General features: G+C 51.4%; 12 protein-coding genes across 12 annotated transcripts; 6 read left to right on the forward strand and 6 right to left on the reverse strand.

The window, feature by feature from the left end:
* Positions 1-542: 542 nt before the first annotated feature.
* On the forward strand, positions 543-2,688 carry N7468_007626 (uncharacterized protein; the record flags this gene model as incomplete). The annotated part of the gene is made up of 7 exons (XM_058476922.1): positions 543-601; positions 674-708; positions 772-841; positions 907-1,074; positions 1,133-1,476; positions 1,533-2,403; positions 2,445-2,688. 7 exons carry the CDS (start codon positions 543-545, stop codon positions 2,686-2,688), a joined length of 1,791 nt encoding a protein of 596 aa, XP_058329812.1.
* Positions 2,689-3,436: 748 nt separating this feature from the next.
* N7468_007627 (uncharacterized protein) lies at positions 3,437-5,365 on the reverse strand (the record flags this gene model as incomplete). Its single annotated transcript, XM_058476923.1, has 1 exon — positions 3,437-5,365. One exon carries the CDS (start codon positions 5,363-5,365, stop codon positions 3,437-3,439), a length of 1,929 nt encoding a protein of 642 aa, XP_058329813.1.
* Positions 5,366-5,786: 421 nt separating this feature from the next.
* On the forward strand, positions 5,787-7,494 carry N7468_007628 (misato family protein; the record flags this gene model as incomplete). The annotated part of the gene is made up of 5 exons (XM_058476924.1): positions 5,787-5,858; positions 5,914-6,116; positions 6,166-6,604; positions 6,664-7,172; positions 7,236-7,494. The coding sequence occupies 5 exons, from the start codon at positions 5,787-5,789 to the stop codon at positions 7,492-7,494; spliced, it is 1,482 nt and encodes a 493-aa protein (XP_058329814.1).
* A 231-nt stretch (positions 7,495-7,725) lies between these two features.
* Positions 7,726-7,932, forward strand: N7468_007629 (uncharacterized protein; the record flags this gene model as incomplete). Its single annotated transcript, XM_058476925.1, has 1 exon — positions 7,726-7,932. The coding sequence occupies one exon, from the start codon at positions 7,726-7,728 to the stop codon at positions 7,930-7,932; it is 207 nt and encodes a 68-aa protein (XP_058329815.1).
* A 1,667-nt stretch (positions 7,933-9,599) lies between these two features.
* N7468_007630 (uncharacterized protein) lies at positions 9,600-11,694 on the forward strand (the record flags this gene model as incomplete). Its single annotated transcript, XM_058476926.1, has 2 exons — positions 9,600-11,235; positions 11,525-11,694. 2 exons carry the CDS (start codon positions 9,600-9,602, stop codon positions 11,692-11,694), a joined length of 1,806 nt encoding a protein of 601 aa, XP_058329816.1.
* A 391-nt stretch (positions 11,695-12,085) lies between these two features.
* Positions 12,086-13,695, reverse strand: N7468_007631 (putative MFS transporter; the record flags this gene model as incomplete). Its single annotated transcript, XM_058476927.1, has 4 exons — positions 12,086-13,082; positions 13,136-13,292; positions 13,340-13,444; positions 13,506-13,695. The coding sequence occupies 4 exons, from the start codon at positions 13,693-13,695 to the stop codon at positions 12,086-12,088; spliced, it is 1,449 nt and encodes a 482-aa protein (XP_058329817.1).
* A 575-nt stretch (positions 13,696-14,270) lies between these two features.
* N7468_007632 (uncharacterized protein) lies at positions 14,271-15,279 on the reverse strand (the record flags this gene model as incomplete). Its single annotated transcript, XM_058476928.1, has 4 exons — positions 14,271-14,610; positions 14,671-14,742; positions 14,826-14,977; positions 15,193-15,279. The coding sequence occupies 4 exons, from the start codon at positions 15,277-15,279 to the stop codon at positions 14,271-14,273; spliced, it is 651 nt and encodes a 216-aa protein (XP_058329818.1).
* Positions 15,280-15,441: 162 nt separating this feature from the next.
* On the reverse strand, positions 15,442-18,375 carry N7468_007633 (Hsp70 family protein; the record flags this gene model as incomplete). Its single annotated transcript, XM_058476929.1, has 1 exon — positions 15,442-18,375. The coding sequence occupies one exon, from the start codon at positions 18,373-18,375 to the stop codon at positions 15,442-15,444; it is 2,934 nt and encodes a 977-aa protein (XP_058329819.1).
* Positions 18,376-19,360: 985 nt separating this feature from the next.
* Positions 19,361-20,158, forward strand: N7468_007634 (uncharacterized protein; the record flags this gene model as incomplete). The annotated part of the gene is made up of 1 exon (XM_058476930.1): positions 19,361-20,158. The coding sequence occupies one exon, from the start codon at positions 19,361-19,363 to the stop codon at positions 20,156-20,158; it is 798 nt and encodes a 265-aa protein (XP_058329820.1).
* Positions 20,159-20,978: 820 nt separating this feature from the next.
* N7468_007635 (MFS transporter) lies at positions 20,979-22,637 on the forward strand (the record flags this gene model as incomplete). The annotated part of the gene is made up of 2 exons (XM_058476931.1): positions 20,979-21,910; positions 21,968-22,637. The coding sequence occupies 2 exons, from the start codon at positions 20,979-20,981 to the stop codon at positions 22,635-22,637; spliced, it is 1,602 nt and encodes a 533-aa protein (XP_058329821.1).
* Positions 22,638-22,744: 107 nt separating this feature from the next.
* Positions 22,745-23,620, reverse strand: N7468_007636 (SDR family oxidoreductase; the record flags this gene model as incomplete). Its single annotated transcript, XM_058476932.1, has 1 exon — positions 22,745-23,620. The coding sequence occupies one exon, from the start codon at positions 23,618-23,620 to the stop codon at positions 22,745-22,747; it is 876 nt and encodes a 291-aa protein (XP_058329822.1).
* Positions 23,621-24,366: 746 nt separating this feature from the next.
* Positions 24,367-24,979, reverse strand: N7468_007637 (uncharacterized protein; the record flags this gene model as incomplete). Its single annotated transcript, XM_058476933.1, has 2 exons — positions 24,367-24,711; positions 24,782-24,979. The coding sequence occupies 2 exons, from the start codon at positions 24,977-24,979 to the stop codon at positions 24,367-24,369; spliced, it is 543 nt and encodes a 180-aa protein (XP_058329823.1).
* Positions 24,980-25,428: the final 449 nt, after the last annotated feature.

The following is a 25,428-nucleotide window of genomic DNA, read 5'->3' on the forward strand; positions in this document are numbered from 1 at the left end:
GTCGCTGGTTTCAATTGGAGACACACAGGGAGCATTTTTAAAGCCGTCAGCAATTGATGACCGAAGCCAGCCCACGTGGGTAGTATAGAAGGGTCTCAAAAGTAACACTAACTAAAAGATTGTATACGAGTACCAAAGCCATACTATGACCGCTCCATGAGTCCATAGATCACGTGGGTTCTGCCGAGTTGGAGATGTACAGGCCAGGACAAGAAGAATGAGCCATGGTGTATCAGCAGAATTTCAGGCGAATAGAATGTTCCAAAAAAGGCGAAAGTATTCGTCACCTCCCAGCTAGTCCATACGACTTGGGCGGCGCACCAACTGGTTCCAGACGGGACTATCCGAAAGAGGTCAAGCGTTCACGCCCCAGGCCGCAAGACCCACCTATCAGTCACTAGTGCGATCCCCAAGTTCCTCGTTGTCTCAAGCTACCGTGATTCCCCGACTGCTTGAATGGAGTTTCCGAGGTCGACCTTCTTTCCCGACTAAAGCATCTGATGCGCATGCAGACGACCAGCCATTGAAGGACGCAGCTCGCAATGGAAGCGCCCCCGAGCATTGCGGCGCTCTTCGTGATCAGCTTCGACATTCGCACCGGGTAAGCCTGCTCCCCTCCCTGTCGAAGCTCCGATCGAGGCGGGGTTGGTCGCTGATAGCTCTCGAACTCTAGATATGTGGTTTCATGGAAGAAAACTGCCCCGGGAGGTATGGAAAGCTTATACGAAGATGGTGTCGCTGAGTTAATTAGGTGGCGCTGACGGATTCTAGTGGATGTTGAAGGGGTCGTCGAGTACAAGTCCCTCCCCTCAGGACTCCACAATGTGACGGAGGACCTAGTGTAAGTCGCCATAAAGTGAGAATCGCTTCTCTGCGTTGCGTCTGATTCTTCTTTGATTACCCTAGTTATTTCGTCCATGGACATTATGCCGGTATCAGCGCTTTCCTCAATCATCCCGCCGCCGAGGCAGAACGGAATGCGCAGATGTTCGCTATTGGCGTCCTTGTCCCCCTAAGCTCAGGCAGACTAGGGAAGAGCTGGAGACATGCGCCCAGACTCAAGGAGTTGACCCAGTTCGTTCCCTTGTCCTCTTCATTGGAAACGTCTACTGATTTGGGAAATACAACACAGGAAATATGCGGCGAACATGTCTGACCTTCAGCCGTTATCGGACTATTGGGACGCTCATAAAATCAGCGAAACAGAGAATATCTCCGCAGATTCCCCCGTCGAATCTCCCGTGACCCTTCGTTCCCAACAAAGCGATAGACCGGACAAACGCACTCGCGCTTTCAGCGATGCAATGGTGCTGGAATCATTCAGGCCGGCTCTGACTCCCTCCCACCCTGCGTCTTCTCTTCCCGACTTCCTGGACTGCTTTGGTCCGTTGATATTCCCTCTGTACAGAGCAGCGCTTTTGCGCAAACGGATTCTCTTCATGACCGAGGCCCCTGTGCATATGCCTTGCAAATACGGTACGGCCCAGACACAGGAATGACTTGACATGCTTTTCTTGCTAATTCACTATCAGTGTATGACCTATCATTACTGGCATCTCTCCCAAACTCTCTCCTTCAGACACTTCCTACCGACTGTACCCTACCTCTAAGGCCTCGTCCACTGTTCAACATCGGCATCCATGATATCCCTTATCTTTCGTCCTTTGATCCATCACGGGAAACGCTTGATTCCGAAAGTGACCCTAGCTGGATTGCGTGTTCAACTGACAGCGTTTTGACCATGAAGCCCGAGCTATTCGATACCCTCGTTACTCTCCCACCTTCTTACTCTCAACAAGCTTCGGAGCGGGTCTATCCTACGATCAGCCTAGTGGACCACTCAAGTACGAAGCACAATCAAAACCAAACAGTACACCTCAAAGCCACCCAACGGGATGCCCGTCGATATGCGATGCTGCGAAAAGGATTACGGCAATTCGCGCAAGATCGATCTGCCACGTCAGAACTTAGCGATGACGCCGACGAAGAATCCATGTACTCGTCCAAATCAATCGTTGAGCCAATCTCTTGGGCTAGACTCGCATATACATCATTTATCTGGTGGGCATCAGCCGGCGAAAACCGTGATGGTCTTTCAGAAGAAGAAGAGGAACAGCAGATTGAACAAGACGCACGACTTCTGGCAAGCGTGGAGAGTCTTGCTTATCCCGGCCCTAACTCAAACTCTCGCCGCCCTATTCAATCCGAAAACCAGGGCCAGGAGCCCCCGGAGGTCGCCATGGTCGCTTACTTCCGCCGCCTCACAACGCAGATTTTCTTCACTCTGGCCGGAGCCATTGCACGCCATGATAATGACAGCACGCCGGGCGACGAATTCGCCGGTGCTCATACCGATTCCCCTACTCTTAATGAACCCGAAGATGAGGACGCGGACTTTCCCTCGTCAACTCACGACAACCCTTCCACGATGACGACGGCAATAGTCTCCTTCTCCGCCAAAGGGCCAGCACTAACACTTCAAACCTCCGCACGTCGGACTGGGGCAAGGGTGAACCAGAAACGGAAGAACCGATCACTATCACTGTCGCTGACATGGCAGAGATGGGTCTGGATGTGTGGAGTGCAGCAGACCGTGTCTTCGCTGTGGACCTCGTTGCCCTCTGGTGGGGACGAGCAGCGTATGTTGACAGTGCTAGAATCCGGTGCTGCGGTCTTTCCATCCTGTAAAGCATGTTTCGGCGGTTCAACCAGCGTGCTCAGGCATACCTTGCTTTTCTTTCTGTATTGGAGCATATATACTTCCGGTCTGGTTTACGGCGTAATGTGCTGTATATCTGTTTTTGTATATTCAAATTTTGTTGTATCATGTGACGCGGATTCATACTATACAACCGGCGATGTATGCGGCGCTACTGGGCTATTCCAATTGACATTCATAGCAAGTTGGATTCTTGAGGTTTTTCCCTGTTTTTCCCTATCCGTGGATATCTTCGTAGGCGCTTTCGGAAGAGGCGAGGCTTACTACTAGTCGTCAATATAACAAGTACTTAAAGATAACAGTCATGAGATTCAGCGAAATCAATTTCTCAAACAGGCAGAGTATGCCCCTAGCAGCTCCAGAGACAGATCAGATGATAAGGAGAGTGGTGGAAAGTTGGGCAGAGAGCCGAAAGTTGGAGAACTGCAAAATGACCGTGAAAATGCAAGGGAAAAGGGTCTCGAAAGACGCTAGGTCGACGAATTATGGACACGAACAGAATGATAGTTTGCACCGCTATGCAAAGAAGGAAGTAGCTAGATATCATGGATAAAGCCAAAATAAAAGAAAGGTGGAGAAGCAAAACGATCAAACACGCAAATTAGATGCACCGGCGCCGGGGTATTATAGAGCAGAAAACAATGTGAACCGGCTGAAATAAAACGAAAGCACGACGTTCATGTACGCATCTCAAGTCATCTGTATCTGGATCCAATTTTAGCGGCGGAACATTCGGACCGGCGCACTCAAGTCACGTCGTTCACCCAAGTCATTCTCGCTTTTGGCGCTGGATTGAAGATTGGGAATACGGCGGGGACCTCGGCCTGGGGTTGTGGCGGTGCTGCCATTCGACCCAGTCACTCGACTAGTGGCTTCGTTGGCACTGACCGAGCGCTGCTTGCTGCGTGCGCGCCCTCGTCGAGCTCTGATCTGTGCTAGAGCTTCCTCTCGGTTGATGGGTGTATCGTGGATAATCGAGGATCCTTGTGAATCGCCATTGTCACGAAGAGGCACCCGCTTAGTAGTAGCTCGAGTGAGTTGGTCTTCATGTCGGAACATTTGGTAACGCGTGGCTCGTACTTCTTCAGGTGCGGAGGCATATACTTGTTCTTCCACAGGATGTTCTTGCTGGAAAGAGTGGATTACCCGAGATGATTCAGGTTCTGCAGAGGGGGTAAAAGACTCGATATAGCGGGATGAGGCGGCAGAGCTTCTCCAATCACCTTGTGAGGGTGCTGGGGATCTCTCCAGGGACGCAAAGGAGTCAGTTCGGCGAGGGGCGACATTATCACGGAGAGGGGACGGAAAAGTTTTGAAGGTTCCAGTCTCCGGCGAGAATGTAACCAGAGGCTCTTGTGGCATTGGCATCTGCTCAGGTGGCTCTGTTGGTTCAGGCTTTACATTTGGTTCGGCAGGTTGTTTTCGTGTGGGTAGAGGGGGTGCCGCATCTGGGGTATGGCTAGAATGCAGATCTACCCGTGCTGCTGCATGATCCCGTCGGGCCGCCTCTGCCTCTGCCGCCGCTTGCGCCTCAATTTGTGGCTCTTGGAATTTGTGGTAATAATCAGCATCATAAATATAACGACGCCCTTGGCTCTCGGCAATTCGGCAAGAGCAGCGTTCAAATTGGCACTCGATGTTGAGAAAGTGGATCATTTCTTCCGCTTCCTCTCTGCGTCGACGCTCACTATGCAGTTGATCTTTCAACTCTTCGATGAGCTCGCTATCTAGGCCCGACGTCGTGGCAGTTCTCGCATCAGTCTCCTCAGCCACAACTGTGACTTCAGACAGGCGTTGTCGCTTGGGAGGCGTCGCTTCATGCGCAACATCATCATCTTGAACGTGTGAGGGGGTGGAATCTTCAGCAGCTCGCTTCGGGCGTCGGGGAGTCATCAAAAATGCAAGATCGCCCTCTGCAAGGGAAATCCTGCCAAAGTCTTCTTTTCGAATTTCGTGTGCTTGGACTTCCAAATTGCTCGAGTGGTTTGCGGCCTCCATCGACTTTAGTTTTCCCTTGAGGACTTCCAATTCCTCGGTTAGACCAGCCAAGGTATACGCACGCTCGAAGGCTTCCTGCTTGGCCCTATCCTTGGAATCGCGCTCGGCGGCGACCTCGTCCTTCAAAGCCTTGGTTTCCGACTTGGCATGCTTTAGCTCTTCTTGTAATTTCACAAGCGTCGATCCCGCTCGGAATGCTTCCTTACGAGCCTTTCTAATCTCTTTCTCGAAAATTGATCGTTCATGGGCCTGGCGCTCTTTGGTACCATGTAATTCTTCTAACAGGGACTCAAGTCGTTCGCTGATCCGACGTTCGCGTGATTGTGCCTCCGAAAGCTCTTCTTGAACTGACGAAAGAGCAGACTCCGCCTCCTCGCGACCGAGGATTGCCCTTTGTAGAGCAGCATTGTTTGCAGCGGATTGGGCGGGGGCGGCCGGACTGCCGCCTCGAGATAGACTGTTTAGAAAGGCGACTTTTGCTTGCACTTCGGAGACCCCCTTCGCGGTCTTATGATGAAGAGACAAGAGATCTGACGGGAGCGATGGCGACGCTGGGATGCCTTGATTCATGCGTTCCGGAGATACCGGATGAAGGACTTTTGAGGGACTAAGATGAGGGCTGAGAGAGGGACGCGTTGGAGACTCCATCGCGAATAGTGTCAAGTAGTGGTGACAGTGGTAGGGTCAAGCTGTCATGAGGGCGTGTTTCCAGGGTGATGTCTGGAGGCGTGGAAGTCGGAGAGACGTTAAGATCAAAGAAAATCCTCGTCACCCACAAATGGAGCCCAGGAGTGACGCACGGTGTCCAAAGAGCAATAAACAGTGGGCGTGCGGGTCGTATCACGAGGCGTTGTCGTGGTGACGGGCCGCGCTTTCCCCTTTCTGTCCTGCTCGTTCGTTTCGGGCAGGCACGAGCGGCCTTCACCGCCCCTGGGCTTATCGTGTTTTTTTTTCTGCCGCCATTTACTGCTTATCGGTCTCATCCCGCATTGCTGAGGAAATCTTAGATTGACCTGTTCCAACACGTTCTAGAACCAGGAGCTCCAGGATCGACACGGCTTTCGTAGCAATGCATGAAATCGTCACTTTACAGCTGGGCCAACGGGCCAACTATCTGGCCACCCATTTCTGGAATTTACAGGTGTGCACTCAAGAAGGCATAATAGCCATTGATTCGCTGAATAACAAGCGAGTAGGAATCCTATTTTACATACAACGATAGCGAGGAGTCGCCGATTGATCATGACGTGCATTTTCGTCCGGGCATAGGGGCTGACGGATCAGAAACCTATACTCCGCGCACGGTGATTTATGATTTAAAGGGCGGATTTGGTACTTTGCGCAAGTACAATGCGCTTTACGAGTTGACCGACGAAGCAGCATCCGGGCAAGGCCTTTGGTATTTAATCTTTCCATCATAAGCCATTGCTCTTAGCTAACAGAATAAGGGACGGTCAAGCAATCGTTCAAAAACAAGCACCGATCATGCCCAGTGACTATCAGAAAAGCCTAGACCAAGGTACTCCAGCGCCGCGATTGACATCGGAAACTGTACGTTATTGGTCCGATTACAACAGGGTCTTCTATCACCCTCGATCTGCCGTACAACTCAACGAATATGAGCTGAATTCCCAAACCATGCCATTCGAGGATTGGAATGTGGGTGAAGAGCTGTTCAATGACATCGACAAAGAACATGATCTTTTAGACCGGGACGTGAGGCCTTTCGCCGAAGAATGTGACCAGCTACGGGCGCTCCAGATTTTCACTGGAGCCGATGATGCCTGGGGTGGCTTTTCCGCTCGGTATATCGACCGGCTCCGTGACGAGTATGGAAAGAAGAGCATCTGGGTCTGGGCAATCGAGGACGGAACGAGGGTTCAGAGGGTGAGGCTCTTCCATAGATAGCTTGGAAGGAATGTGAGGTAGGCTGACAAAATTTTTAGCATCGCCAGGTGAAAAAGGACACGAACAAAGCCAAGTCACTTTACTGCATTGCTCCCCAGTCGACAATTTATGTCCCAATCCTGGATGTTCCCCCAAAACTTCCGGAATATATCAACGTGGACCGAAGCTCAGAGTGGCAAAAAACTGCATTAATCAGCTCTGCCCTCGAAACAGTCACTTTACCATCACGGTTACGACCCTACCATGACTTCGAATCTTCCCTCGCTGGAGGTGATGGATCACATAGTATTTTCGAACTGCAATCTACCATCAATCCCAATAGGGAAAACCATAATGGCGAATCGTCAGATAATAAGCTAGACAAGGCTGAAACAGAATTTGATATCGACTTTACCTACGGCGGGGAGGGCAGCAAAGAACCTCACGTTTTTAACCAAGTGCAGGTGACTCGCGGCGCGGATCCCCCAAAGTCCACCGAACCGATCGAAAGTGACCTTGGGCGCGTTCGGAAGCTCCATCTCTATAACTCCGAGGCGATGCTTCAGTGGTGAGTCTAATTTCGGAAGTACTAAAAGTATAACAAGTGGCCACTGACATTGAAACGCTTCAGCTACTATACTCCGCTTCGCTTGCCCATTTTGGATAGTTTTCCACATGACCTTTACCCAGCTTGCGCATCTGGTAAAGGTCTCGGTGTGTTTTCCACCTTGAGCGCTTCGACTCGAACCGCAGAAAGGATCAAGGCTATTGTGACCGCTACAGCACGATTCTTGCCAGTGGACGAACGGGAGGCAATGGTGAATGGCCTTGGCGAGATCCGTGAGTCTTATGAGACCGGATGGGATAGTGGATCTGAAGACGATGATTAGGAGACGCTTCCTTGAGATTACTTCTCCGGCAATATAGGCTCGCGACCGAAACTTGGTTTCTGGCAATACCTTCTATCTGGACGACGTGACGCGACCGCACCTAACAAGTGCTAGTCGCTGGTACAGGTGTGAATTAATAGATTCTCTCGAGGGGGCGACCGTGGTCTCTCTTTCTCAAAATGACTTGTAGAGCATAAACAAATCCTTCGAATCATGCGATATTTCGGCCAAATGAACACTGACAGCCCCGGATTGGTCCACGTTATCGCTGCAAGAGAGTTCAAGACATTGCGCTTGGAGTCTCGCGTGTCTCATAAAGTAAATCCTAAGGTGGTCCCTTTGAACGTCCAGCGCAACCCCTCACGAGACCCCGGGCTGGGCGATATCTTTCCTACTCCCAATGGGCATCAAAGCATGCATCTGGTCATTAATTGGTAGATCCCCGGCCGGTGCAAGCTGAAGTCTACAACTTGAATCTTTCACATTCCTAGATCTCCTTTCTGAACTCTGACTTTGGGGCAAACTATCCGCTAGTGCAGGCTATTCGGATGGCGTCTCGGCATTTTTTAGAGGCATACTGGTTTGGTGCCCATGTTGTCGAGGTTGTTACCATGGAACCATTAGCCCTGGGGCTAATTCTAAGACATGACAGGGGGTTTCAGCCACATCTTCTTCCAAACAGGCCCTAAAAGATATCCTAGTGTAATGCTTGGTGACATCATAGTCCCATTGTGCACAGTCTCAGTCTCTGATACTATCTCACTAATGGTGGGATTTTATCCGAAAGGGCCCCATGCCACTAGGGCCAGGCCCCCCACCAACGACGACCTCCTGCAAACACTTGATCCAGAGCCATGATCTCGAATGCCCATGGTGCTATGTAACGCTACCTACCTGAGTCATTTCAAGGTGCTGGAATCTCAATCGAACTGACTCGCGGGTATCTGTCGTAGTCGTGGGTCGACTCTAAGAGGCAACACGCGGCTTAAAGAAGAGGGTATTTAACAGAATTACCCCGCGCGTCTAGGACCTCACCACAGATGGATACTAGGCTACAAATAATCCTTTGGTACAAAGAACTCAATTTCCAAGGGTTCCAGAAAGCACGACCACCGGCTGCATTCCGGGAAGGGGGGTTAGTGCTAGAATAGTCCTAGTATCGTGCTTCGGGCGTTCTTATTCGTGAGGTTTCCCCACAAAACGTTGAACGAAGCAACAGCAAATGACCAGATGTAACCTACACTGACCCGTGGGAACTGAATTGATCCTTGGAAAACTACCCAATTCCATTTTCCGGCGTGGAACTGATATGAGGCCTCACTCCAATAGCAGCCTCCTTCCACCCTGTCTGGGATGGTAACTAAGGGTATTCGACCAGGAGCCATCCGATCGAAAGTATTACGATAATTCGCGGGCAAAGATATTACTCGACAGGTATTCGGAAAGAAGTCTTAGTGTGGTTCAAAGAAAATACACCCTCAACCCGCAATGTCATGGAGCACAGCGCCATGTCTCACTGAACACCCCATATACAGCTCGGACTGATTCTGCCGGACTAACGGCTTTTACGAGCTTTGACCTCGTTATGGAAAAATCCGATCTGTTCTATGCACAACCAAGTTTAGACCAGAGACGTGCGATCCTACGATTGGATCCCTCTTATCTATTCACTGCTCCACTCGAATTGGCATATCAATCCCTACTTGGAACCTACGTCAAGTCTATATCTGGGAATTGGATGGCCTTACAGCAATACCTCCGAAATACTGGTTCTAGTTGTAATGTGAAGGCCGATGAATCCTCAAAGCTGGATACATATTTGGTATTCGTACAGTCTGCGTATCAGCCCTGTATCAAGAGCTGCCGAGTAGCCAAATAAAGATGATGACCGTTGTTGAATGAGGTGAAATACAGTTCCTTCGGACGAAGCCCTGTTTCCTCGAAACTTGGACGTATAAATCCCTCATCTCCTGAGGCTATTCTCTCTTCATTCCTGCTAGGATCCAACTCGTTAGGATCTCTTCTGTCTCTCGTTTCACAAAGGTTCCCCGGCTTTTTGCCAACATACTCTACCTCGGGATACCCTACTTTCCCTTTCCGGCAAGATGCGTGTCATTCTAGTTTATCTGATCTATATGGCGGCAATCGTCTCCGCCAATGCTGCAGAGAGTTGGGAGGACTCACCAATACTCCCAGTGGCTCGGCGTGATGACCATGCTCTTCTTGCAAGGGGCCATCCGGGCACTGGTGCAACTAGCACAGTGCCTTCGCCAACTTCAACGCCTTGTGAAAGCTCTACAAGCACACCACCACCTTCAACGACCTCCACACCTTGTGAAAGTTCTACGAGCACACCGCCACCTTCGACAACTTCCACACCCTGTGAGAGCTCTACAAGCACACCGCCACCTTCGACAACTTCCACACCCTGTGAGAGCTCTACAAGCACACCGCCACCTTCGACGACCTCCACGCCTTGTGAGAGCTCCACAAGCACACCACCATCACCACCTTCCACAACTTCCACGCCTTGTGAGAGCTCCACAAGTACACCACCACCACCGCCGCCTTCAACAACTTCCACACCCTGTGAGAGTTCTACGAGCACACCACCACCTTCGACGACTTCAACACCCTGTGAGAGTTCTACGAGCACACCACCACCTTCGACGACTTCAACACCTTATGAGAGCTCTACAAGCACACCACCACCTTCGACGACTTCCACACCCTGTGAGAGTTCTACGAGTACATCGCCGCCTTCCACAACCTCCACACCCTGTGAGAGTTCTACAAGCACACCGCCGCCTTCCACAACCTCCACACCCTGTGAAAGCTCTACGAGCACACCGCCACCTTCGACAACTTCCACACCTTGTGAAAGTTCTACAAGTACGCCGCCAGCTTCCACAACCTCCACACCCTGTGAGAGTTCTACAAGCACACCACCACCCCCAGCTTCCACAACTTCCACGCCTTGGGAGAGCTCTACAAGTACACCACCACCACCGCCGCCTTCAACAACTTCCACACCCTGTGAGAGTTCTACGAGCACACCACCACCTTCGACGACTTCAACACCCTGTGAGAGTTCTACGAGCACACCACCACCTTCGACGACTTCAACACCTTATGAGAGTTCTACAAGCACACCACCACCCCCAGCTTCCACAACTTCCACGCCTTGGGAGAGCTCTACAAGTACACCACCACCTTCAACAACCTCCACACCCTGTGAGAGTTCTACAAGCACACCACCATCACCACCTTCCACAACTTCCACGCCTTGGGAGAGTTCTACAAGCACACCACCATCACCACCTTCCACAACTTCCACGCCTTGTGAGAGCTCCACAAGTACACCACCACCACCGCCACCTTCAACAACCTCTACACCCTGTGAAAGTTCTACAAGCACACCACCATCACCACCTTCCACAACTTCCACACCTTGGGAGAGCTCTACAAGTACACCACCACCTTCAACAACCTCTACACCCTGTGAGAGCTCTACGAGCACGCCTTCACCTTCGACAACTTCCACAACTTCCACGCCTTGGGAGAGCTCTACAAGTACACCACCACCTTCCACAACCTCCACATCTTGGGAAAGCTCTACCAGCACACAGCCAGCTTCAGTCACGTCCACATCTTGGGAGAGCTCTACGAGCACACCACTTCTACCCGGCTCCACATCTATCACGACTATCACAACTACTTATCTGACAACCACTTGTCCTGGTATGATCTAGAAACCAAGTCTCCATTATAGAGGAAGCTAACGAATTCGCAGTGACATGGAGTACCATTACTAGCGGATCGTCTGTCATCAGCCAACCAGTCACATCAACAAGCACTCTGATTATTACTTCGGTCATCACTTGTAGTGAAGGATGCCCTCAGCCAACAGTGGTCCCTAGTACAACCCCAGAGGTACCTCCTCCAACCGGAGAGGCTACCTGGACTACTGGCATTGTTGTCACGTCTTCAGTGCCTTACCCTTCCTCAGTGCCGATTCCTGCCTCTTCAGGGACTGCATCTACCACCCCTGAGGTTTTGCCCTCCCCAGAAGTCTCTTCCAGTCCTTCGACTGCCCCGGCCCCGATTCCCACATCCCATTACAATGGTGCCACATCCCAGTTCAAGAACTCTCTTGCCGCTCTCCTGCCCGGCGTTGTTATTGCTGCAGCGCTGGTCTAGATCTCAAGGGTGTATAGTGAACCTCAGAAGTCAACGGTAATTTCATTCATTGTGATAGGGATGGCTGATGACTTTTGAACTGACCGAAACATGATACAAAGCAAAGCAAAGAAAAGAAAAGAAAAGAGAAACGATGGTGGCAAACCTGAAAGTACTGTCATTCCTTACGTTTGATAGCCGTTGGTATCCAAGCCTCAGTCTGTCTTACAGAAGGGGCCGTGGGGTCGATGGCTTGTGCGGCTTACACTCCTTAAATCTAATCTCGCCCTGCATATATTAGTCTCTAGTGATGTTCTGGATTTTTAATGAAACAATTTATGAATTGATATTTAACCGAAGACATTACTCATTAACCGTAAATTACCCATGAACCCTAAAGATTCAAGGCGCTCTAATAAAACCATCTGAAACATTCGCTCGCCGGACCGTCTTCCAGGTACTCTGTGGGAATTTCCCTTGCCCGAACACATACGCCCTGCCCTCTGTCTCTCCTTTTGTTATCCCAAATCATCCAAAGCCCAAGGCACAGAGTGAGAATGATCCCAGTCCCACCAAAAGCGGCCGTCGTAATCAGCGCCGGGAAGTACTTGGGTGCATCCTGAGGGCGGAAGATGTTGGAGGCAACCACCCCCATCAAGTTCGCGATCGGGACAGCGATACTGGTCAACACAACGCGGCGACCTTCGTTCGCCGTGTTATTGTTGTACCAGGCGTCCAAAAGAACAGACGGGGCCGAAGTGCCCCACACCATGAGGAAGGACGCGAAGTACGCAACGCTCACGTCTTTCTTCACATCAATAGCGGCGTAGATCACGAATCCGATGAAAGTGAACAGGAACCCGAGCGCGATGAATGGGAATCGCCATTTGGTCCAGTCGCTGGCAAAAGCCAGAATGAGCAGCACTGCAGCACCACAGACATTGGGAGCCACGGTGTACAGGTTTGTTTTGACGGTGCTGTATCCCAGGCTCTGAACAATCACCGGCAAAAAGAGTTGGACGCCTTGGAGAGGGACTCCGAGGCAGACCTGGATAGCCAGAACGGCCCAGCTGGTCCAGTGCTTGAATACGCGGAAGGCGTCGCGAATGTTCAGCTTTTGGTCGACAATAGAGGAACTGTCGATTTGTAGCCGCAAGTAGGCCATCTCCTTCTCCTCCGGGGTTAAGAATTTCGCGTCGGCTGCGGATCGGGGTAGATACCATAAGGCAAAGAGAGCACAGATGACTGTTCCTCCGCCTTCGATCAAGAACAGATACCTCCAAGGAGCCAATGGTCCACTGTGGATGCGGAAGACTCCGAAGGCAAGCAGTCCAGAGAAAGCCGACGCGATGCTCTGTGCGGCGTAGAAGATTGCCAAGCGGCGTGCGAGTTCACCACGGCGATAGAAGCTTATTACTTTGTCAGCGGTATGCCACTATGGTCATTCCCGGAAAGCACATACGTTGTGAGGTAGTAGATGACCAAGGGGAAGAATGCACTCTCTGCCATTCCAAGAAACCATCTTATGGCGAAGAGTCCGCTGAAGTTGTAGACTGCGACGACGAGGATCGTGCACAGGCCGAAGGTCGTCATCATGCACGGAAGGACTCTGTGTGGGCCTGAGAAGGTCAGCGCGATCCGAGTTGATGGATTCGAGTATCCTCACCAAACTTTTTCCCTAGTAGGCCGAGGAAAGGCGCGGTCAGGACATAGGGAATGAAGAAGATGCTCAGAAGCAGGTTGTATTGATCGCCGTGGAGATGTAGGGTAGCTATAGAAAGAGATATCAATATCAATGATGAATGAAGAATCGTTTGGTCGATAGAACGTACTCTCGAGGCCCGCAGTCTTCGCGTTTCCTAAGTTGGACTTGTCGAGCGAGTTGAATAGGTACATGATGGCCAACACGGGCAGTACCCGAAGGTCGAACTTCCAAACAAGCGACTTCTCTGCTCGAGGGTCGATATCGACGCTGGAGACCGTTGTAGGGACATTCTGTTTGATGTCTAGAGGGGCCTCCATCTTGCCTGATCTACTTTTGCCCTCGGGGACATTTCAGCTTATTTAAAATCGCCATCTTATCGAGCGCAAGGGCCATGAGAAAACGGATGTCAATGAATCTCAGGGCTGTAGATAAGCGGGTTCCTTGGCGAGAAGTAGATGATAAGCACGGAGCCAACCCAATGGGGTTGCGAGCTCCGCGGACCCCTTCTCGGGCGTCGTCCTATCTTCTGGCCCCGGAGTGAATAAGGTTGATGTGTAATTCCAAGCTTCCGGGGTTCACATTCAAATTTGCCTCCACTTGTGTGCGGCTCGGAGAATGTCCTGGTCGAAACCTCCCTCGTCATGTCTGATTCATGGCACCACTTCTAGGTTCTTGAGCTGATAACTACAGCGTGGCTGCGTCTGTGAGTTGAGACCCTTGGAGGGCCCCGACTCAACCCTAGGGACTCAAACTGATATATGACAAGGTTCAACGCTTGTTCGGTCAGACCGCTGGCACATGGAGTTGTCTGCACCGCTCCGACCAGATAAAATTCTACACTGACATTGCTGCCATCGCGCAGCTCTCCTCTGCCGGTACGAAAGTCGGTTGGCTAGGGTAATAGGAGCTGGCGGATGTTATTCGAGCTGGAGGAATTGAAAGTGTTGACGCTGATATCTCCCGAGCCCTTCCAATTTCGCCATGTCCCGCGGGGCAACAGGAGTCCACTCCGAGCCAAAAGGCATCCCTTAGAGTGGGGCCCCACGCGAACATTTTCGATTTGCTTACGGAGTATCCCTGTGCCCGTGGCTAGCGGAGCGATAAACTCGGCGCTAAAGTCCAATCCACCCGATTTCTCGACGGTGAATTGCTCATACACAGTTCCGGTGCTGGTATCGCCGAAGAAAGGCCGCGGGAGAATGCATGGCCCACTTGCAATGCTGGTCTTCCTCCTGCCTGTTCAGTAGCAAATTACTCCGAGCCGGACTTGCTAGTCCTGAAAAACTACGTACGCGACATCGCTTTTGTATACCCTTCGATGTAGGACGCTCCGCTCTAGCAGCTCGAAGCAATCTACACCCAAACTATGCGACACAGGCTCTGCGTTGTGTCAACATCACTCGAAAAAAAAAAAACTCTACGAAACAGCACTACGCGTCGAGATTACCCCGTATCCTGTTGAGTTTTCTCCTTCATCTGGTCAAGAGCTCGCATGACGTATTCCTTGTCCCAAGGCTCAAGGAGATCATTCGATCGAAACTTTGCTTTGACCCGAGATGGATCCTTGGGGGTGTTGTGATCTTTGCGATTTTCTTCAATCTACCAAGCTAACCAAGTAACCGCCCGAAATCCACGGAGCTAGCGCTGGTGAGTTTATTGGATGCGACCTTAATGTACTGAAAGGCTCGTAAGAAGGTCACATGCAGTGACGGTGCCCAAGGGAGAACAAACCTTGGTTCACACGACAACTTGGAGATCGTAAATATCTCGCAGACTGCTACTGGTAGTAGTAAATTTCAACGCACTATACTCACGCGGTACCCGAGGGTGGCAGCAGGAGTGCACGGAACACGTCCTGTGTTCAGTAGGCCAATAGGACCGGAGAGGTCTTTGAACTCCATTGTAATTCTTTTCTATGTGGTCGAATAACATAGCGGATGAGACACCTCAGTGGATATGAAACAAACTTGTATAAGTTAAACAATACTCCAAAGGGCTGATACCTGTCACGGAAAATGATCAAGTAGCCCGAATGCGTGGTAGGGATAAAGATTTAAAATATCTCAAAGTTCGTCCTTGCGGTCGTTCTCGACAGGCTTCTCCTTCTCTGCCGCCTTTTCTTTTTTATCCTTTTTGCTCTTGGTCTTCTCTGCCTTTTCTGCCTTCTCGGAATTCCGGCTGGTCTTCTTTGCAGCAGCGATCAGGCGCTCCTGCATTCGGCTCAAGATGCGCTCAAGCTCACGCATGCGGGAGTCAATTTCCACAATGGTAAGAGCGGGGTCATCCGAGTCGGTGAGCTTCTCTTGAAGCTCGAGTTGGGTTTCAAGCCAAGGCTTGGTGACTTCGTAGGCTTGCTTCAAGGTGTGGAGATCCGTGGGAGTGAAAGTGGTGTACTTGGGACCAGTTGGCTTCGCCGCAGCCGCAGATTTCGTTTGTGAGGATGCTGGATTGGAGTAAGCATCGTCATCGAGATCTTCGAGAGGATCGGCAGACGCGGTAGGTGCGGTCTCCGCGCCTTCCGTCGCGGTACTAGAAGCGGACAGGGCGGATGAATAGGCCTCCTCGTCAGTGGTAATCTGCAGCTCGGCATACTGCTGCATGGACTCGGCTGTCTTCAGGAGATCCTGGAGCATCTTCACACGGGCAGGGCGGGAGGATGCCTCCTTGATCCGCTTCAGGGCGGGGTCGACAATGACCTTAAGATCCTTGAGCTTCGCCTTGAAGTCCGCTGTCTTGGCATTGTCGCTGTCCTCGTACAGCCAATCGCTGGCCTTGGAGACCTTCTCTCGAAGAAGAGCCAGGTCCTCGCTCTTGATTGCCTTGGTGAAGTCTTCGCTGTCAACAAGATCGCGACTGCGGTAGATGAAAGACTCGAGTTCGTTGAGCGCCTCTTCTCGGAGGACACGGTCACGGTCGGATGAGTCGAATGCAGCGAGACGCGTACGGATTCGAGCTAACTCAGCAGTAGATGGGGCCTGGGTCCCAAGCGGCGTTGACTTGAAGCTAATCGGAATAATCTCCAGCTTTGTTTGCGATGCAGATTTCGAGCTGTCCTTGGCCGCGGTAGTGGTTGCTGACTCGTGAGCCGAGGGTGCTGTGGCGGATTCTGCTTCAGGCTCGAGAGTAATTGACTCTGTTGGCTCACCATCCTCGCCGAGAGGCTGTTGCTCTCCCTTCTTGTTACCAAGTCCAAAGAAGCCCTTGACATCCTCCACGACACTTCCCTTCTTCCCTGACTCAACTTCACAGCTCACATTTCCGCTGGTGACTTCAGGGAGACCATCTACCGGGCTAAGACGGATCGCAAACTTGGTTGTGATGTTAGCTGCGGTGCAGCCGAATGTGTCCTTCAGCTTAGCGACGGATGCGGTAAGGTTCTGCGTCCGAACACTAAGGAGAGGGTGTCCATTCCCATTTTGTCCAACCAGTTGGTGGAAGCTGAGTTCGAAATCGTCAAGGTTCTTCACAGTAACCTGCTTCTCAGGGCCGACCTGGGAAGTAGCAGTGAACAATTTCTGGCTTCGCTCCTTTCCATCCGAGTTCCACTTGAGAGTGATAGGATAGGAGGCTGCATCATGTGCCCGAATATCCTTAACACGGAAGCTAGGGCTGAGCGAGGCGCCCTTGAAAGCAGCACCAAACGCAGCCGACTCATCAGCGTTGACATTAGTGCGAATCTTCTTGTTAGATCCAAGGACTCTTTCCAACTCTTTCTGCACGAAAGGGGTACGAATGGCTCCCCCATGAAGAACGATTGAGTCAACGGCATCAAGGGAAAGGCCAGCCGCCGCAATTGCGTCCTTCAGAGGAGCCCCAATTCGCTCAGCGTGCCCCGCGGCCAGTTTCTCAAAGGTAGAGCGGCTGATCTTGTACTTGAAGTTGACTTCTTCATCGTAGAGTCCCTCAAAGCTTGTAGAAGTCTCGGTATTGGCGCTCAGAACTTGACGGACTTTCTCAGCGTCTTTCCAGAGCCTTGCCATAGTCTTGCCGTGCGCCTTGACCTGTTCAGGGGTGACCTTGTCCTTGAGCTTCTTATCCTCCACAAGCTTGGAGATCATATCATCAACAATGATATCATTCAGAGAATCACCTCCCAGCGACCTATCCCAGCCAGCTCCAAGAACATGGACCTCTTGAACCGTCTTGTTGAAGCGACCAATGTCCTTCACTTGGCGGCTCTGGAAGCGTAGAACACTGGCGGTCGTAGAGCCCGCGCCCATGTCGAAAACGACGTGGTACTCTGGTTTCTGGCCATCGGACACACTTGGGAAGGTTCGGCTGGTAGCGTAATTTAGACCGACTGCCAACCCGTCACTGATAAGCGCATCAAGCTGCAGACCTGCCAGCTCTACTGCTAACTCCAGGCTTCTCTTTTCCTCGGCTGTGTAGAAAGCCGGATAGGTGATCACGACATCGCGGATATCCGAGCCTGGCCCAGCCAGCGCGTCCGCATTTGATTTGACCTCCTTCAATTGCATGGCCAGAATCTCTTCAACCAAGAATGCATCCTTCCTCTCTGCCTCTCCGAGACGATTGCTGCGAAACGCAACCGAGCCACGCCCGCCAGGGGCACTCTCGAGCTTCAATGCGGGATATCGGCTCCAGTATTCTTTGACGGCTTCTTCGTTTCCATCGTTGAAAGGCACACCCAGTAGCGACTTCAGGTTGATGTAGACATCATCCGGGTATCGGGCGGCCAGAGCCAGCGCATTGCCGCCATAAAATCGTTCGGGAAACGGGGCGTTGTCTCTTGTTGGCTTGAACGCGATTGCCGCGGATTCTTTGCGCTTGGAGTCTTTGCTCAAAATAATCTCGAGAGGGATGCCGGGCTTCACAAGGGTTGCTTTGAAGTATTCGGTACCGACGTCGACACCAACAACGGCTGAGCCAGCAGCTGATGCCGACCCGGAGAAACTCAGTAGGAAGACGAGGAATGGGAGGAGCACGAGGGAGATGAACGGCGGGGCAAGTAACCGCCCACGGCCCAGGGTAGCCATGGTGGTTTGCTGGCTTCTGCTGCCCGCAATGACGTTAGCCAGAGTTCGGTTCAAGAAGTTTCCCTTGACTAGAATGTATAACTCACTATATCGTATGGCAGCAGTATACAGTATTTCAATGGTGTGGCGTTCCACCAATCCTAGTAGGTATGTCGGTGGAACACTGGCCTGCGCCAGACGGGTTTGGTATGGATTTAGTTATGAATCCGTCAAGCGATAGGAGTTCGAAGGTAAGTCAGGGGGGTTGGGGAATATTATAATGAGGTCGAAAATGACACACCACGGAGACGTGATTGTGGACACCTTGTCAAGCTCCGCATACTAAGGCCAGATAGTCCGATTATCAGACTTGGATGCATGGGGTGTTTGCACTGTTTGTGCTGTTATGTAAGAACTCAGTGGTGGACCCTTTAAGTCTGATCGCCCGAAGATCTTTCCTGCCGGAGTCGCGAATCGAATATTCTCGATGCCTCAAAAGCGAATCAAAATCCGCTGCTCTTTTCCATACGCGACAATAACGTACATGAGGAAAGCTGTGGCTTTACTGCACCCCTGTCACAAAGCTCCCGGGGCCCCGTAGTAAGCTAAACCCATGGGCCCACGTTCTGAGCATGTTTTAAGGTTACCGCCCCATCCAAATAAATGGGTAGTGTGGACAATTTCACGAAGGGGAAGTCCCAGCCTTGGAAGGTCTTCTATTTGGGGGGAACGCGGTCCTGGGCTCCGAAAGTAAACTCCGGAAGTAAATAACATGACATCCGCTTACGGGAACTTCAGATAGCGTGACACAGTTCCCCCTTCAGGGCTGGCAGCGGGCGGCTTATACTACGGAGGAGTTATAACTACTATACTCCGACTTAAGGCGTCCATGCCCCTCTTCTGACGGCGTCTCATACCCCCCCCCCCCCACCTCTAACGGCGTCCACCTTTCCTTTTACCTGGCATTGCGACGGACCGCTCTCCAAGCTCTCTATTTTGGAACAACATGCCCCTTCCTCCACAGTACGAAATTCGCTCGCTTGGGCCAGAGCATGAGGAATGGGCACGCGCTATCTGTTTCTACACCAACATGTTTCATTCCCCGCTCTGGCCGGTAGTTTACCCGGAGAACAAACCTCGTCGTTTATATGGATCGTTCCAAGCTGGGCACTATCTGATACAGCACCAGATAAACTCGGGTTACTCTCTGGGAGTCTTTTGTAAAGACTATCAGTTCAGGCGACCCGAATCTGCGGCCACGGGTGGGAAATTGTACTGGGACTTCAATGACGAGAATGCAACTGAGCAAGAGTTGCTAGAGCAGATGGATTTCCCGTTGGTATCGATCGCGATGGCCTATGACGGATACCATGCGCTGGATATGACGAAAATCGCTCCTCTCGTGGAGACATTACCATTGTTTGGCGCTGTTTATCATATTCTCGGGGATCTAGATAAACGCGATCCTTCGTCATGGAAGGCAACTGCTCCTGGGCAGGTCTTGAAGCGCAACTCGACCAGTACCCTTAAATCTCACGAAGGACGGGGACTGATGCGGCAGGCCGCTGAGGAGATGATGAGACGGGCAGCCGCACAGGGCTTCCGGGGAATCCAGATCGAGACCATTTCTGCGGCAGTAGAGAAAGTCTGGTCCAACCCACCGCCTCCTTTCAAGGGGAATGTTGTGGCCAGATTCCATACATTAACTTACGAGGAAAAGGCGGAATCGGGAGAGACCATTTATCCTTTCAGGCCAGGAAACACTAGTATTGCTGCGATCTACGTTGATCTTCAGCCGCGGTGAGGACTAGCCCAGATATGGCCTCGGCGCCTCAATGATAGTCACACTGTCTTTTGTGCCCCTCCTATTTACTATAGAACACTGGCATATTCTGTGATCAGTAATAGATCTGCACACTGGCCAGCATTTCCACGATCCAGCGTGCCATGCCATAGTAAGCAAGGTAGCTCGACTCCTGGGGCCCGACACGAGCGCTTTGGGGGATTTTGCTGATTACGCAGCACATAATCACACCTGCCCAACTGCATAAATAAAAAATAAATCATAGATGTGGCCTTCCAGTGGGTTGAGTGGGCCCACCCCGAGCCCAAAACGGAGTTTGCTCCAGAGCATCTGTCGCCATCCCGGTCTCCCGAGGCGTTTCTCATTCCAATGCAATCTGCCGGCGCTACCGGGAGCCCATTCAAATTGTTTATAGAGCTGTTTCCAGAGATTATCTGACCGGGCTGCTATACTCGAAGCCCGAGAATATTTCACAAATCCTCATGTGCATGACTACTGCGGACCCGAACCCCGTTCCATCGGACCACATCGGTCGGACAGTTGACGCCGTCCCGACTATCAACGGGCCGATTGGGGCCCACGGAGGACTTCCGAAAAGGGACGTGTCGCCGTCAAGACGGCGACAGGAATTTGTGATTGGACCACAGGAGATCGATCGTATGGTTGATTCATCCGATATCTGTTCAGATAGCCCCATTTTTTTTTTGTGCCTCGGCTGTTTTGGTATCAGTCCAGAGGGACTATTTTAATATAAAAGCCTTTTTCAGTCCTATCTTACGGAGCTCACTCCTTTTCATCATATCAACTTAATTTATTAGCCATGGGAATCTCCCCTGAAGAAGGTGGATCCAAGGTGCCCGCATGGCGCGTGGTGTTCGATCAAGGCTGTATATCCCAAGCTGTGATCGACCATCACTATGAGGGGTCTGGTACCGAAGATAAGCCCTACCAGGTCACTTGGATGGAAGCCGATGAGCGAGACCCCATGAACTATTCTGAGCTGAAGAAGTGGTTGATCACTATTTTGTCCGGTGTTCTGACCCTGGCCGTGGCCTTGGTGTCCTCTGCCTACTCAGGAAGTATCAATGAAATTATCCTCAGGTTCCGGGTGAGCGAGGAAGTTGCCATCCTGGGTATCTCGCTATTCGTTGTCGGTTTTGCGGTCGGTCCTTTGTTCTGGGGCCCATTGAGTGAACTATACGGCCGACGCTACACCCTCATTGCTAGCGCCTTGGGGCTCGCGATCTTTACTGCTGGGGCTGCCGGGTCCCAGAACATTTGGACATTGATCATTCTTCGCTTTTTTGCCGCGACGCTGGGGTCAGCGCCCTTTGCGGTATCAGGGGGTGTCATTACTGATATCTTTCCCATGATCAGCCGAGGACTGGCCAGTGGACTATATTGTATTGCGCCTTTCTTGGGCCCAACCCTCGGTCCCATCATCGGCGGGTTCATATCTGAGAACGCTGGGTGGCGCTGGGTTGAAGGTGTGGTGGCGATATTTGCTGGGGCTTTGGCAATCCTCACTTTCTTTACCTTGCCCGAAACGTGCGCTCCGGTGTTGTTGCGGAAACGAGCTGCGCGTCTCTCAGCCCATACAGGTCAAGTCTACCGAAGTAAGCTAGAGATTGAGCAAGGCAAGAAATCGCCTGCAGCAGTCTTGAAGGTTGCTCTCTCTCGGCCATGGCTTCTTCTTTTCCGCGAGCCTATTGTTCTGCTCCTGTCGATCTATCTGTCTATCATCTATGGAGTGTAAGCATTCGCCGTTCATCCGCTCTGTCTGGATTGGAAAACTAACATGCTGCCCAGGCTATATCTTATGTTCGCCGCTTTCCCTATCGTCTACGAAAAAGGTCGCGGCTGGTCAGAGGGCATCACGGGGCTGTCCTTCGTCGGAGTTCTGATTGGAATTCTCATCGCAGCCGGTTGCACATTTCCGATGTATTTCAGATACAAGAAGAAGGTCCTATCTACCACAGGGCGCATTCCGCCAGAAGCACGTCTTCCCGATTCATTCTGGGGAGCTATCGCTCTGCCTGTTGGTCTGTTCTGGTTTGCCTGGACCAATTACCCATCTATTCACTGGATGGCCTCTATCGCGGCCGGTGTCCCATTCGGATTTGGCATGGTCATGGTCTTCCTGCCGGTGCTAAATTACCTCATTGACGCCTACACTATTTATGCTGCCTCGGTGTTGGCCGCGAATGCCGCATTGCGCTCCATGTTCGGTGCTGCATTCCCGTTGTTCACCACACCGATGTACAATAATCTGGGGATCCATTGGGCTTCGTCGATTCCGGCTTTCTTGGCCCTGGCATGTGTCCCTATGCCATTCCTCTTCTATCGCTACGGTGCGACTATCCGGAAGAAGTGCCACTACGCAGCAGAGTCGGATGCCCTTATGGAGATGATGTTCGGCCAGGCTGCGGCGAAGGAAGTCAAGGTCCAAGGGAAGGAGCCTTCTCCTAGCTCGGCTTGAGCTACTTTCACACGAATTTTCTATTCTATTTCAATTTTCGGTAATAAAGGCATCCATAGATCAAATAGACTAGTTAATGAATTACATACCCCGTTCATTCCTTTCTTTCAAAGCTCAGAGACGCCTGTGGCCAGGCTTGCTTCGGCTTTCAAGATTTCGCTCACAAGATCGAGCTTTGACATTTTCCTTGCTGTCCCGTCCAGAGTCCCCGCCGGCAGAATCGTGCCAATCCGGACTAGCCATGCATTTGCACCTTTCCAGATAACCTTGGGAGGATGATTCTTTTGTAATTCGCGAACTACTTCGCTCGCCCATCGCTCAGCAGGCCATCCGACAGCTGCAAAGCCCTCTCCCCGGAGCACCTTGTTCATTACCTCCCTTGCCGGCTCATAGAGGGAACCATGGGGTAACCCCCGCTGCTGTGCCTGGGAATTGGAGCCAATATTAGAGAGCACGTTGCCGGTTCGCAGATCCACGACTTGAATCCCCAATGACTCCATCTCTAGTCGCAATGTATCAGAAAACATAGCGATAGCTGCCTTAGAGGCGTTGTACACCCCTTGGAAAGGCACTGTCACGGCCGATGTGACGGAAGTTTGGTTGACAATCATGCCATGAGATGACTTCCTGATCAGTGGAAGAAATGCCTGGGCTACCGAGATATAAGACCAAACGTTCAAATCGAATATCCTTTTCGCATCGGTCACGTCCAGATCGGCGATCGGCATTGTGTAGCCTTGACCGGCGTTGTTGACCAGAATGTCCAAGCTAGGAAGCTTCTTGACAACAATGGAGATTGATTCCTCTGAAAGGACGTCGAGGGCCAGAATATCGATCCCCTTGGCGGCAAGTCCTTTCATCTTGTCGGGATTCCGCGAAGTAGCGTATACATGGAAGCCAGCTTTGTGGAATTCAAGTGCCAACGCAGCCCCCAGTCCACCATCTGAGCAGCCAGTTATAAGAACGGATCGCTTATATGACATTTTTGAGCAAAGGATTTGAAATGTCGGTACACGGAAGCCAAACTCCCACAACGTGCATAGTACCACCTGCAAGGGAGTCGGCTATTGTCTTTTAATCTCGACCCCGGCCATCTTGAATCTACCGAATCCGAACGAGAATTGTTGTTCCGTTATCATTCCATGGGCCATCGAGACCTTTCGGCCAATGTGCTCGCAAGAGACAAAGCATTCTCCCCGTTCGCCGGTGCGAGCCTCTGTGATTAGAAGCTAAACGAGGAGCGGGGCCGATAGTTCGGATTTTCTGATTATTTGATCGAAGCCGCAGTCTAACCCGTTTGAGGCTACAGGTACTACAAGATCTCCTATATACACTAGACTCCAGCACACATTATCCAGCACACATTGATTTAGGGGTGACCATTGCTGAGCACATTAAGTCTTCTAAGGGTCTGCACTCTTGTGGGCCATCCAGAGTCGAGTAGAAGAAGACACCAGATAATGAATTCATCACGGCAGAGTAATCGTACAACCAGTAAACATACATATAACACAAAGGGGGTATAGTACAAAGAAAAAAGAGGCCAAAACTATGTACAAGTACTCCTCGAAAGTGAACAAAGAACAGAAACAAAAGCAAACACCGTGGCCAATTCACACATGTCTTCCCAAAGAGACATGCCACAGAGGTGCATGATGCATGTTGGATCGATCAAGCGATCACCTGCCAACCAGTGACAAAAAAGAACCAAAGCCAAATGACCTCGCAACTAAGCGCAGTCCATTTTGTAGTCGCTGTCGACTTCTTCTCGGCGACGAAGGAACGAGGCCTCTTCAAAATCATCCAATATCAAATTGGTTGAAGCCAGGACATGCTTCTGGGGTACAGTAGATACCCGGCGTCTTTGCTGGCCTAAGCTGGGGGTCAGAATAGTGCGTTCGAGCGGCTTCTCTCGCCAGGAGTCGTCATCAGCATCTGCTAAGATCTCATCGTCGGCAAAAACATCATTATCAAGATCGAATTGTCTCTTCTGGCCATTGAGACGGGGCAGCGGAGCTGAAGCATTGGATTCCTGACTGCTTGGCGGGAGAGAAAAAGCGTCGCCATCGTCGCTCTAGGACCATGGGGGTGGACTTCGCTTTCTCCATTTCCATCGCTAATTGCGTCTTGTAGCCGTCAGCAACCGACTTGCGGACACGCATGCCGACCGACAAAAGCGAGGCCTGCACCTTAGCTGGGACGACAGGGGTGGGTGAGAAGGTCGTTGCAGAGTAGTGCTCGTGTGTACCGGATGCATCGGATTCTGCTGCCGAGGTGAAATAGGTGGTGATGGGAGGCTGGAAGCGTCGGCGCTTAGCAAGAGTGCTGTTAAAGACTGGCATCGTGGAATGTGTGGATATAAAGTGAACGGCCGTTCGAGTCTAGGGAATGCAAAAAGTCAAGGGCCAGCAACGTGGGAGGAGGGGAGAGTGGAGATTGGAGAGCAACGGTAACACAGGGCAGTACGAAGGTGGCTGGGACGCGCGACGCGGGCGCGCTTTTTTTTCTGAAGTTCCAACTGCGGGCCCAAATTTAGCCTTTATGGTACTAGCGCCCTCAGCTCTCATGTGCACGATATGGAGTCACATGACCCCACCTCCTATTTGTGAACGTAAGATTGAGGGATCCCAAGCCCTCAGAAGTGCTCTTTGAAATCGCGTTTCTCGCCCCTGAACATCAGGTCATCGTAATTGAGATGTGTAATAAACTGTAAAAATGTAGAAATTTGCCCAAAAAACAAAGAAGAAAAAAAAGGCAGTATCTTGATGTCTTATATACTTTTGCGATAGTA

The sequence above is a fragment of the Penicillium chermesinum genome (assembly GCF_028974085.1).
Source record: "Penicillium chermesinum strain IBT 19713 chromosome Unknown utg000005l:1.0-4115287.0:1.0-4118363.0, whole genome shotgun sequence".
NCBI classification, from domain to species: Eukaryota; Fungi; Ascomycota; class Eurotiomycetes; order Eurotiales; family Aspergillaceae; genus Penicillium; species Penicillium chermesinum.